The 13,819-nt window shown below is 50.2% G+C and overlaps 1 protein-coding gene across 13 annotated transcripts in view; it reads right to left on the reverse strand.

Annotated features, from left to right (window-relative positions):
- The window catches only part of TMCO3 (transmembrane and coiled-coil domains 3), a 52,586-nt gene that overhangs the window by 9,781 nt on the left and 28,986 nt on the right, over nt 1-13,819 (reverse strand). For 8 of the 13 annotated variants that reach the window (XR_010409863.1, XM_064585871.1, XM_064585874.1 and 5 more), the window contains 3 exons: nt 7,743-7,938; nt 6,734-6,991; nt 3,433-3,583 (listed from right to left, as the gene is read on the reverse strand). Coding sequence is in view for 12 of the 13 variants with exons in the window: in XM_064585871.1 (XP_064441941.1) it covers nt 3,433-3,583; nt 6,734-6,991; nt 7,743-7,938 (605 nt within the window). In the remaining variant the exon portion in view is untranslated. The remainder of the gene's footprint in view (nt 1-3,432; nt 3,584-6,733; nt 6,992-7,742; nt 7,939-13,819) is intronic. The other 5 variants (XM_045869757.3, XM_045869758.3, XM_064585872.1 and 2 more) reach the window with 2 other exon arrangements.

Raw genomic sequence — 13,819 nt, forward strand, 5'->3', positions numbered from 1 at the left:
TGCGGTCAGTGCCTGCTGGGAGCGTGCCAGGGATGAGGGACGAGGGGTGGGTGCTGGTGGGCCCCTCCTCGCTCAGTGGCCGGCCCCACACCTCTAGGGAGGGCACCTGGAGCTCACGTCGGGGGCAGGGACACACCTGTTTGACTCAGAAACACAAACCCCAGAACCCCCGTGCTCACAAGACAGCCTTCTCTTCCCTGGAATTCTGCAGCATCTGCCCACGGGGGCCTGCTGATGAGCACCTGCCCCGACCTCCTTCCTGGCAACTTCCCTCTTCCTGGGTCTGCCTCGGCCACCTCCCCAACCTGCAGTGCCCCCCGAGCCCTGACGACCCCCCAGCACTATGGCTGCAGACCAGCTCGTCACACTGTCACCCGCAGTCGGAAGTGACCAGTGTGAGCACTCCTGTGCACACATCCCCAGCCCGGCCCACTGCACGGACCTGCCTGGGCAACGGCGGCCCCCGCCCGCCCACTTCCCCACCGGGCACACTGACAGCTATTGCTGACTTACTTCGAAGCTCAGGGGCCTCCCTCTCCCGAGGATAAGCATGCGCCGGGCCCAAGCACGCAGGCCGGACGGCAGAGGCTCTCCACTCTGAGGGTGGACACACTCCTCACTCGGACCTCTGTGCGGCGAGCAGAGCACCGCGTACACAGATCCACACTCTGGCGCCTGCCACACGCGCTTCTGACAAGAGGCACACAAGCCGCCGTAGCTTTCCTGCTTACGGACATGCAGTCTCTCGTCCTCCCAACAGATACCGGCCGTGTCGCTAGGACCCGGGCTCTGCACGCCCACGTCAGGTCCACCACGAACCGAGCATAGACCCTGGCACACCTCCTGACCTCCTTCGGCAGACGTGGGAAGCAGAACGTGGCACACGGTCCGTCAGTCATCACTAGCCCCCCAGTCACCTCGCATGCGCGCTAGGCCCAGAGGTGTCAGTGTGAGCCGTCACACCCAGACGGGCCCACGACAGCCTCCAGGGCGCCTCTAAGAATGAGGACGGGCAGTGCCCACTTCAGAATTCCTCTGTGTCCCAGGAAGGGGGATCCGAGAGGATGAAATCCTTGTTGAAAAGTCTGTAACAAGAAACATCGCGTCACTGGCCTCGTCCGTAAGGCGAGAAGTGATGGGAGATTAGTCCTCGTGGTTGTGCGGGACGGAGTGGGGGCCGCACAGGCCTGGCTGCCCCCACTCCTTTCTGCCTCTGGAGCTGCCACGACCGCGCTGCCCCCAGTTCAGGTGCTGAGGCCACAAGCCCGTGTGACCGCACCTGCAGATGGCTTCCAGGGGGTACTGAGGGCGACGAGAGGCCACAGGGTGGGTGCCTGAGCCAGCAGGACTGGTGTCCTCATGAGGAGAGGAGGGGACACGGGAGTCCCCCCGCCCCGCGTCCCTTCCTCTGTCTCCGTGTGTCTGTCCCCAAGTGCACTGTGTCCCGGGAAAGGCCGCATGGGGACCCAGCAAGCAGGCGGCCATCTGTAGCCCGGGAAGAGGCTCCGTCAGCGCTGCCGCCGCCCACATGCCAGCATCTGTTTTGGCAGCATGAGCCACAGCTCAAAAGCCTCGTCAACACAACACAGGGGAGGGTGGCTCCATCAGTAAAGCGTCCACGTTTGGCTCGGGTCATGATCCCGGGGTCCTGGGATCGAGCCCCACGTTGGGCTCCCTGCTCTGTGGGGAGTCTGCTTCTCCCTCTCCCACTCCCCCTGCTTGTACACGTGCTCGCTCTCTCTCAAATAAATAAAATCTTAAAAATGTGCAGCACAAAGGGATGGGTACAGTGGTGTTTCAGTGACACGGGACTTAGGAAGTCAGGTGCCAGATGATCGTGAGGAGGAGCAGAGCCTGCGACACCTGGTCTAGTGGGAGGAACACGGGGGCTCAGGGTCTGTACTGCCGCCCACCGCCACATGGGCCTGGGGCCTTGCTGCCCTCTGAGGGTCCCTCCACCTGCACTGAATCCCCGCCCCGATGCCCTCCAGGGCCAGTGTCAGCCTCTGCTGCCTCTGCATTCAGCCGCCTGGGGGGGCCCTCCTTCACTCTGGGCCCCAAACTGCCCTTTGCTGGTCACACTGCTCTCACTGCTCAGCGCTCAGCCAGGGCCCTCAGTGGCCCCATTGTGGTGCTGGGACCCCAGGGCCACTGCCCCTGCCTGGGACTGACTGCGGCCAGTGGGCCCTCCGCGCTGTCTCCCGGCTCCCCGGGGCCTGACATGGGGCAGGGGTCAGGGATCAGGTTCATGGGCACATCCCTGAGGCGTCATCTCAAACGGAGCACTTCTGTGTTGCTTGCAACCCCAAAGAGAAAGACTCTGTCCCGAGCAGTGGAGTGCACACGTTTCTCAGCTGAACGCCCTTCGCATGCTGAGCGTGAAGAACGAAAGCAAAAACACTACGGCTCTGTCCTCGTTAGACACCTGTGATCTCGGCAGGTCAAGGACCCTAACCTGAGGGAGAGTTCAGCAAGCCTGTCTGTTAGATAACACGTCCATGGGATTTTCATTTCTAACCAGCACACACTACACGCAGCCCTGCGGGCAGGACACGAGCCACACGCATGTCAGTGAGATGCGGCCCCGGGAGGACTGTGGCCTGGGACCCAGTCAGAGGGAGCTTGTCCCTGTCGGCCTCATGGGTCCTCATCTGGAGAAGTGACAGGCGGAAGGGGACAGGCAGGAAGGGGGGCAGGAGGGACAGAGACAGACCCAGACACAAGGACAAAGAACAAGGGATGGGCAGGGGACGGACAGGAAGGGGGGCAGAGCAAGGGGCACCTGCTGGCAAGAAGGTTCTCTCTCAGAACACCGCGGACACCTGTCGCTAACGCAGCTGCAAAGGGTCTTACCCCGCCTGGTGATGGGCGGTCTCCCCACTCTGCCCTCCACTCTGAGGACCGGCTGCCCTGAGCTCTTCAACGTTCTTGGGCTCGCTGGGGCCGCGCCGAGCCTGTCGGTGAGCGTAGGCATGGCGCCTGCTGGGTGGCCACTCCGGGTGGAGGGCAGCAGGGTGCATGGACGTGCCGGGCGGAGAGGCACCCGACACAGGGGCACTTACACGGCAGCATACCTCGACACAGCAGCTTCACTTTTTGGTGTCAAAATTACCCTTCCTCCCAAATGTCCCATTTTGGTGCTGACTTTAAGTTGCTAACCTGCTGGGCACCTATACGTTTCCCATGGAGTTGAAAGTGGGGGTCGTCCTCCCTGAGGGCATCCGAGTACCCCCAGAGCATGGCCGCCGATCAATAAGTTAATGTCCCCGAGTGCAAACTTTCCCTGTTTTCGGTAAGGTTTCTCTGCAGACCCCAATTTTTATGGAACTGTTCTTGCTGAATAAAAAGAAATATGCAAGCAGGTCACAGAAGTCACGTGCATCTGTCTCACAAACACCGCGTGAACGTCCTGACGTGAACAAGAAAGGTTACCTATGGATGCGAAGAAGATGATAACCAGGAAGTCACGGATGGGCTCGATGTAAGACACGACCTCCTCAGTGACCATGTGGCCTTGGGAAGAGATGAGCGCTCCGGCCAGGAAGCAGCCCAGCTCCATGGAGATGTCCAGCAGCTCCGTGACCTGGGCGAGAGGGGAGGGCCGCCTGTCACTCACAAGTGCCACCAGCGACATCTCTGGCCAGGGGCGGGTTCACGCCCAAAGGCATGGCGCCGTCACAGCCAAGGCCCATCTCCAAGTCCCCAGAGGGGCCTCTGTGGGGCCGAGCTGAGACACGCACAGCAAGCGAACATTAGTTGAATCTACCATAAAGGGAGAAAAAAAAATTAAAATATTTGAAACAATCATTCAAAGTTTTGAATGACAATATTTTCAAAAACTTATTTTAAGTATTTGTGGTAGATTTTCTTTACCTTGACTCAGTGAATAGCCCAACTACGGCAATAAAACACGTATTAATGTAAAAACCGTCCCCGTTTCCACCTGAAAGCACGTAGAGAAAGTGGACAGTGACGAGCGATACCCGGAGAGAACAGGACCCCAGAGGGAAGCGCCAGCGCGTTCAGCGGGCTGGACACGGTACAAGTGAGGATTTGTTGGGCTTCTAATGACAGTTGTTAAATGCAAAGCTTCCGGTGGACTTCTTCGCGAGGTGTTACTGACACAAAACAACTTGAAAGAAGTAGACGTTTCTTATTCTGAGGAAGTAAAACCACACACAGAAGCCAGCAGCCAAAAGAAAGAACATTAAGGAAACACGCTTCACAACAGCACCAAAAAACACCCAGCCCCCAGGGCCAGTCCCACAAGAGAACGCACGACCCTCACGCCAAATACCAAAGGGCTCTGCTGAGAAAACGCACAAGAGCCAGGGCGCACAGGGTGTGCGCTCGCAAGCAAGAGGCTCGCAGCCGTGAATGCACGAGCTCTCCTCCCACGGGCCCCGAGGCCCCGCAGCGGCGTGTGAAAACTGACAAGCTGAATCCAAAACCTCACGCGGATGCTGGGAAGACCATGAAGATAGCCGGACAACCTGGACCGAGAAGGTGCCAGGCACAGCGCCACCACCTGTAAGAGCAGGTGAGCCAGCAAGGGGACAGAGCGGAGAGTCCGAAACACACCGGCACTCGCATGCTCGTGCTCACACACTCATGCAAGCACAGGTACACAATCACATGCACGCTCACACCCACACACTCATGCTCAGTCACGCAAGCACACGTGCACTCACACCCACACGCTTGTGCTCACATTCACGCACACTCGCGCTCACTCACGCAAGCACACGTACACAACATATACTCACATGCACGCTCACACCCACGCACTCATGCTCACACACATGCACGCTCGCACTCACACTCATGCTCACTCACGCAAGCACACGTGCACTCACACCCACACACTTGTGCTCGCAGTTGTGCTCACTCATGCACTTGTGCTCACACACAAGCACACATACACACTTGCATGCTCCCACCCACGCACTCATGCTCACACTCATACATACGCAAGCACACTTACATAATCACACACTCTCATGCACACTTGCACTCACACTCATGCACTCACACACCTCTTGGCTTCTGACAAGGTGACCCTGTGCCCCAGTGTGGCATGGAGAGAACACGGATTCGTGTCCACAGCCCTATGCCATGTGCTCTACGTGCCTCCAGACAGACACAGATCCAATGAGAAAAGCAAAGCAAAACGTCCCAGAAGACGACACGGTGCCTTTGGACCAAGGGAGGCAAAGATCAACGCAGGACCGAAAGGGTGCTATCCATACAAAATTCGAAACTTAGAGTACATGAAAATTAAGAACTTCTGGTTATTAAAAAATGCCATGAAGAGAGTGAAAAGTTAAGTCACAGACTGGAAGATGTTATCAAAAATATACGGAACATAGAATTTCAGCCATAAAAGGAGCCAGTACAGAAACATGCCCGCATGGAGGGACCTTTAGGGGACGCCTCATCAGAGCGGCAGACACACAGGCTAGTCCGTGTGAGCAGAAAGCAGGGCAGCGGTTACTACGGGGTGGGGGATAGGCGGGACTGGGAGATTCAGGGTCTCTGGGGGGGTGACAGCAATGTTCTCGCTGTGGCGATGGTCACATGGTGCTGTGAACGTGCTGAAAACCCCTGCCTTGTACACTTTAAAAGGGTTAAAACGGCTGATTTTGTTACAGGAATTTCATTTTAGTAAAAAGAAAAAAAGACAAAAAATTTGTCAGAATATATAAAAAATTCCTACAAATGAGTAAGAGAAATAACCAACCCAAGAGGAAAATGACCTGAGGGTTGCCAGGCCGGCCCCAAGGCGGGTGTCCACACAGCTCGCGAGGGAAACGCGAGTCAAGTCCCGAGGAGGCACCGCTGGCACCCACCCAGCAGAGCGGCTGAGGCCGCCCCGGGACGGGGGAGGGAGCGGAGACCCCACTCGTTACCGGTTGCCCCGTGCACACCTCCGGCCAGCAAGCGGACTCCTGCTCACCGCCCCCACCCCCCTGTGAGCATGTGGGAGCGCAGGAACAGCCGCTTTCCTCACGAGAGCCCTGAATGGGAACCAACCCTAATACCCAACCGCAGAGAGGACGAACCGTGACGCCCAGGGACTACCTCAGGCAACGACAGCGTGCGAGCTGAGACCACCTGCTCAGCAAGATGCCTGGCACCGACCGCGCGTGGGGCCCTAGCAGCTGCTCAGGAAGAGAACCGAGCCCATGGATGCGGAACCAGCTGAACTTGCAGCCGCTGCGAAGGCAGCGTGGAAGGCATGCAGACAACACAATTTTGCTGGATGTTATTCTCAAAGAGAAAAATACTCCAGAATGGCTAAAGCAATGTAAAAAAAATTAAATAAGTCCCACACATGAGCAGCTTTGAGCAAAAGCAAATCTTAGACTTCTCCCAAGATTATAAAACACTAGTAGACAATTAAATCATACACGACAATATGAGGAAATAGTTCTTGTTAATTTCCCCTAAATTAAAATTAACCTTTCAAAATTAGCCTTTTTATTTTGAGCTAAGTGTAGATTCGCTTGTAGTTGTAAGAAACAATCCAAGGAGATCTCATGGACCCCTTGCTCGGCTTCCCCAGTGGCGGCATCTTGCTAAGTCAGGCGTGAGATCACAGCCAGGACAAGGACCCAACACAGTGAAGACACGCGCAACCTTCTGTCACAAGGATCCCCCCCCAATGCCTCGCAACCAGCAATCTTCCATTTCTGAAATTTTATCATCATAAACGTCACATAAATGGAATTACACAGTATGCGACCTTCGGGACTGGCTTTTCCTGCTCAGGATAATTCTCTGGAGATTCTTGTGCCCGTTGTTTTAGACCTGGGTGGTCTTCGCTGGTGTGGACGGACCACAGCTGGTGCAGCCAGGCATCTGCTGAAGGACATCTAGGTGGTCTTTGGCTGCTACGGATACAGCTGCTGTGAACATTCCCATGTGAGTTTCCGTGGGAACCCGAGTCTTCACTTCTCTGGGGCCCGTGGTGAGGAGCACAGCTGTGGGGCTGTAGGTGACGCCGGTACCATGAACTGTTTGCGGGGGTCCTAACAGCACTCCCCCCATTCTCTCACAAGAAGCACATCCTTTAAATAAGGAGAAGGCTGCTTCTAAAAGGAACCTTCAATTTTCATTTTCAACTTTTTACATTATAGCAAAAGAAGTTACACTGCTGACCAGCTTTGTCCTCATCGAATAGAACTAAAAATGGTTTTAAACTGTTAATCTGACTTCAGATCCAGAGTTGTTTGGAAGTTTAAGACAGTGTAATGCTGGTGATGCTGGCAATCCACGTGGCTCTCAAGGCCACCCAGACCACCTGCAGTGCCACGCTTGAGGTGCAATTTCAGCAAAGTGCGTAAGAGGATGGGAGCAGGGCGCCCGGGTGGCTCAGTCGGTGAAGCGTCTGCCTTCGGCTCATGTCATGATCCCAGGGTCCTGGGATCGAGCCCCGCATCGGGCTCCCTGCTCCGCGGGAAGCCTGCTTCTCCCTCTGCTCCTCCCCACTGCTCATTCTCTCTCTCGTCCTCTCTCAATAAAAATAAAATCTTAAAAAAAAAGGTATGGGAGCAAACAGTTTAGCTTGCTGTACTAATACTGAGGGGGTAGAGTGATGACTGGACAGAAAATAAAAATACGACCATGTGTTTCAAATATTTTAACTATTATTGAAATAAAAAGATAAAGAACTGATCATAAGCTTTCAGCGAACAGATTACAAGTCAGAGTATATAAATAACAGGTATTTTGAGAATTACCATTAACATTAAAAAGATGAAAGCAGAGATTCCTAAGATAAGGATTTCTTTGTTCCCTTTGCTTTCCATGTGCAGTTTCCGATAATATGGTCCAATGAGGTAAGTCTTTATAACAAGACACAGAAGAAAAGCAGCAGCTAGTGAGAAGAGGATCTGACCGACCAAAGCCAGGATCCGCAGGGTCTCCATGACAACACTAGGAGAGAAGAAACGAATGTCATTTCACCTCCGAAACACATTTCCCTACCTAACACCCCATAAAATGGGCTTTCACTCGTTTTTCTTTGATACGTTACAAAATAAATTTCCCAAATCACATTTTTATTTCCAAACACTAAAAACCTATCAATCACATTAATTCTAAGTACCTTGGTTCAATTTAAGTTATCTGAATCGAATATGGAAGTGGCTGCTTTGCCGTCAGCTGTGAAACAAACACATCTTACAGAGTATGAGGACTCCTGGCCGCCGCTCAAACAGCTCTGTGACTAACAAAATCCCTCACCAGGAACTAACGCCCACTGGGAATTCCTCCTGAGGCAACTGTCACCCCGCAAGCTCTGCACTGGCAGCACGGAGACAGAACCCCAGCGACCCGCAGCAAAACAGCTCCTCGTGGCCGAGCCAGAACTCCGCATTTTGTGTCTGTTTAGTCTCAGAGAACAGGATTCTGTCCGAAGCTCTTTTTAGGACATGCTATTTACCTCGCAGAACGAATTCTTAAGATCGCAGTCAAAAACTTTAAGAAGGGCACTATTGCATGTTTATTTACAATGAGTATACATATTTTTTATTTAATTAGTTTTTAAAAACTTAGTTCTCCATCATATTTAGGAAACTTATCTAGTCTAGAATTCTGGTTTAAAAGTTCCCAATGGAAGAATACAGATCTGATTACTAGGAGAGGATGCATCACTGCAGTCAAAGCCTGAAGTAGCAGCCATGCCACACGACTGATCATGTCGGGGGAAGGCTCCACGAGGGTTCACCGAGAGGGAGGCAGGCATGTGGACCTGGGGTCTGCAGCCCTGGCAGGCCTGCACAGAGCGAAGCAGGCTGGGTCCACCTCACTCCCCGGCCAGTCTTCCCACCCCATTCATGCGGCACCTGCCCTGGGCCCGGCACCCCACACTCCTCCCCGAGGTGCCGTCACCTGCCCACAAGGCTGCACTAACCTAATTGGTCTCGTGATGCTCCAGAGGCCAGACCACCCTGGCAATACCAGACAAGCCCAGGCTTCCTGGCCCAGTGCAACTGCCCCCTCCTGCACCCACAGCAGCCTCTGTTCTCTGGAGGCCCACCTTCCCTCCGGCAGGCAGAACCTGTGCACCAGGCCCCCACCTCGGGGGCTCCCCGCCACCCCATGGCGCCCTGTGTTTCCAACTCAGAGGCCCTGCCAATGTGACGTGGCCGTCCATTGTCCGCCACTCCTCACCCTACTCCGGTCCTCTGCACACTTACCTGACCAGAGCCCTTCTGGTGACCGCTCATGCACTCACTGCTCATTATCCTCCCCAAACACTCGGCTCACCTCTCTGCCCTGAGCACTGGAGCTGCGCCCTATCACCCCACTTTTAAAAGGGTCTGCAGTCTGATGGGTAGAAGATGCCTCCTGCCTTATGTGGCAGCGTGAGCATCTTCCATTTGCTCATTTCTAGGTTCGCTGCTCACCTATTTTTTAACTGGGCTATTCAAAGTTTCCTTACTAATTTGTAGATCTTCATGAAGTAAGAGACTTAACTCTCTTTGATGTGTTTACAAATACTTTTCCCATTTGTTTTTGGCCTGCTTACAAAATGTGTACCTGCACATTTCAGAGCACGTGTGCACATGTGTGCGCACACATGTGTATTTACAAGCACATGTGTATGTGTATACTCAAATACCCACAGTATAAAACTTTCATGCAGTAACACTGATCACTTTTCCTGTCCTTTATGGCTTCTGGAATTTCTGCTCTACTTGAAGCCGAGGGCCTCCATCTTCAATATTTTAAACAAATCCATCCATACTTTCTTCTAGAATTTTCATGATCTTGCAAGATTTAGTAATTTAAACCACTATTTTTTTTTCAAAGATTTTATTTACTTATTTGAGAGAGAGAGAATGAGAGAGAGCACATGAGAGGGGGGAGGGTGAGAGGGAGAAGCAGACTCCCCGCTGAGCAGGGAGCCTGATGCGGGACTCGATCCAGGGACTCCAGGATCATGACCTGAGCCAAAGGCAGACGCTCAATGACTGAGCCACCCAGGCGCCCTAAACCACTATTTTTAAAAAGTATTCTCTAGGTGGCTCAGTTGGTTGAGTGTCTGCCTTCGGCTCAGGCCACGATCCCAGGGTCCTGGGATCCAGCCTCGCATTGGGCTCCCTGCTCAGCGGGGAGCCTGCTTCTCCCCCTCCCTCTGCCTCTCCCTCTGCTTGTGCACGATCTCTAAAATAAATAAATAAATCTTTAAAAAAGAAAATAAAGTGCACACTTCAGTGGTTTCTAGTATGCTCACTGAGGTGTGTGCCCACCACCACTGTTTGCTTCAGAGTGTATTTACCATCCATCAGCGTTCCTGACAGCCACTGATCTACTTCCTGTCTGTGGATTTGCCTGTTCTGGACGCCTCACATAAGTGGGATCACATGGTATGTGGCCTGTGTGTCTGCTTCCTTCGTAAGCGTGATGTCGTCGAGGTTCGTGGGGTTGTACGTGGCCTGTGTCAGGGCTCCATCCCTTGCCCCGCGGCTGAACATCCCGCTGTGTGGTCGCAGCACTCTATCCAGTCAGTAGCTAATGGACATGTGAGTGTCCGCTTTTCAGCAATTATGAATAAAGCCGCTATGGACATTCATACACAAGTTTGGTATTTTTTATTGGGGTAAGATACTGATAACACAGAATTACCACCTGAACCATTTTAAAGTATGTAACTTGTGGCGTCAAGGACGTAAACCCTGTTGTGCTACGATCACCCCCACACACAGGCTTTTATGTGGACAGACGTCTCCACTTCTCTTGGGTAAACACCTTGGACTGGAACAGCTGAGTCTTTGGGCAACTCTATTAACCTTCTGAGGAATACTGTGTATGATCTGACTCCATTTTTTACAGATTAACATAATATAGAACATCTTTTCTACATCATTGAAACTATTATGTCTCGTGGCTAAAGGGGAGTAATATCAATAGGATCAATACACATACTGGATTTTTTAACTGGAAAAACAGAAAACTTCCCGAAGCTTCCTGAGACGTGTCCTACGGTGGCAGCTGTACCTGCAGCTCTGTGTGGAGGCTCTGCTTCCCATTTGGGAAGGAGACTCTCACCTCTGCAGGTCAGGATTCACTGTACACTTCTTGAATAGAACGCCAATGCTTTTCAACTAAAGTTGCAAATCTTCCTTTGCTGTCCAAAGTTTGCTCAGTTACTGATATTGAAAATCTGTAGCCAGAAGGAAAAAGAACTGGCTCTGAGTTACAGGTTGTGAGGAGAAGTGTTACTTTTCTGATAGTTAAAAAAAATCTGAATCAGAGGAAAATGACAAGAGGGCCCTCTCAATAAACTGACTAACAGTTCTATCCACCAGGTAGTGACCTAGACCCTCTGCAGGATTCTCTCCTGCAACCTTCACACAGCCCATGAGGCAGGTACTATTTCCATACCATCCCCACTGTTTTTTTTTAAGATTTTATTCTTTAAATAATCTCTACACCCAACGTGGGGCTCGAACCCCCAGCCCAAGATCACGAGTCACACGTTCCACGACTGAGACAGCCAGGCGCCCCACCCCATCCCCGTTTTCAGGGAGAAAACTGAAGCCTAGAGATTGCAAGGCTGGTAAGTGGCCAGTGCTGGAGCTCTAGGGCCTGAGCCTTAACCTCTGGAAATCTCAGTTCAAAAGCTATTCATTTCTTCTACTTTCCCTGCCAGGCAGAGAAGAGATCTTAATCATTTTAGGATTGCTGAAACTTAATATAACATCTGACAAAAGGTAAACATCAAGGTGAATTTTATTAGAATTATCTGACAAAGATTTTAAGCAGCCATCAAAAATAGGATTCAACAGCAATTAAAAATTCTCTTGAAAGAAATGAAAATATAGAAAATCTCAGTAAAGAAACAGAAGTCATAAAAAGGAGGACCAAATGGAAATCATACAACCAAACAATATACAGTTGACCTTTGAACAACGTGGGGGTTGGGGGATACCAACCATCTGCACAGTCAAAAATCTGCATATAATTTTTGACTCCTCCTAAAACTAATAGCCTACTATTGACCAGAAGCCTTACTGATGACAGTCGATTAACACATATTGTGTGTATGAATTATATATTATATTCTTTTTTTTATATATATTATATTCTTACAATAAAGTTGGTATAGGAAAAAATATGGTATTAAAACGTTATAAGGAAAATAAAATATGTTTACAGCACCGTCCTATGTATATCCGTGGACCCACATAGTTCAAACTAGCATTGTTCATTCGTCAACTGTAATAACAAAAATAAAAATCTTGCTGGGTGGGTTAAATAGAGTGAAGAAAGAGGACAGAATCTGTGAATTTAAGGACAGATTAACAGAATTTACCTGGTCTGAACAACAGAGAGAAAATAGGAAAAAAAAAAGTCATTTCAGAGGCCTGTGGGACGTAATAAAACCTCTGGAGTCCTAGCAGGGGAGAGCATGTGGGACTGAAACAATATTTGAGGAAACAATGGCTGAAAAATTCTAAATCAGTCAAGAGACACAAACCTACAGATTCAAGAAGCCAAGCAAACTCCAAATAGGATACACCCAGAGTGTTACGGATTGAATGTACCACTCCCCCCTCCATTCCTATGTGAAGTCCTGACATGATGGTGTTAGGAGGAGGGACCCCTGGAAGGTGATTAGGATTAGGTGGATCACGAGGCTGAGGCCCTGAGGTGGGGTCAGTGCCCTCATCATAAAAGACCAGAGACCTTCTGCGCTGCGCACCCTCTGCCACGTGAGGACACAGCAAGAGGACAGCTGTGTGAAAGCGAGCTCTGGTCAAGAACTGAATCTGCCAGCACCTGATCTCAGACATCCAGCCATGAGACTGTGAGAAAATTTGTCTGTGGTGTTGTTAGAGGAGCTGAACCAATGAAGACACCAAGATGCACCACAGTTAGATTTCTGAAAACTAAAAACAAAGAATGAATCTTAAAAACAACCAGTGAGAAACTACTCCTTTAAGTGAGTAATTCTCTGTAACTTGTGTTTGGAAAAAACACAAATTTGAATGGCAGCCAATTTCTCATTGAAGCCATTGGGGGCCAGAGAAGTAGCACATTTTTCAAGTGTTGAAGAAAAGAACTGTCAACTGCAAAATCCGTATCTTGTGAAAATGTCCTTCAAGAATGAGGGGAGATAAAATGTTCTCAGATGAAGAAAAACTATGAGAATTTGCCACCAGAAGCAGACTAAATATGAAAGAATGACCAAAGAAAAGTCCTCAGACAGAAAAGAAATTATCTCAAGGAAGCAAGTAAGAATAAAAGAACTGGTGAAAATATAATAGATAATCCTCATGAGTTTAAAAATCCTATTCGATTATTGAAGCAAAGTTAATAAACCCATCTGATATGGTGCTCAATATAAGTAGGGAAAATACAACAATTATATTTAAGAAGTAGGGAGAAGAAAGGGAACTAAATGGAAATAGGGTTCCTACATTTCACAAGAACAGGTGAAGTGTCAACAACAGCAAGCTGATTATGGTAACGTGTGTACCGTAGTGCTCAGAGTAGCTACTAAAGTAACTATACAAAGTAATACACTCAAAAACATGCAATCCTTAAAAATATGCAAGTAACCCACAAGGAGGTAAGAAAAATGTAAAAGAGGAACAAGAAACAGAAAACAAATAACAAAACAAGAGACTTAAGTCCTAACATCAATATTTACCTTAAATGCAAATGGTTTCAACACTAATTAAGACAGAGTTGATTAAAAAAAATCATTAGCAATACCTTGTCTATACGAAACTCATTTCAAATACAATGGCATAAACAGACTGACAGTAAGAAGATGGAAAAGACAGACCACTGTAGACATTAA

The sequence above is a fragment of the Mirounga angustirostris genome, unplaced genomic scaffold, assembly GCF_029215605.1.
Source record: "Mirounga angustirostris isolate CCGP_5_RB_7025 unplaced genomic scaffold, mMirAng1.0.hap1 SCAF_3, whole genome shotgun sequence".
NCBI lineage: Eukaryota > Metazoa > Chordata > Mammalia > Carnivora > Phocidae > Mirounga > Mirounga angustirostris.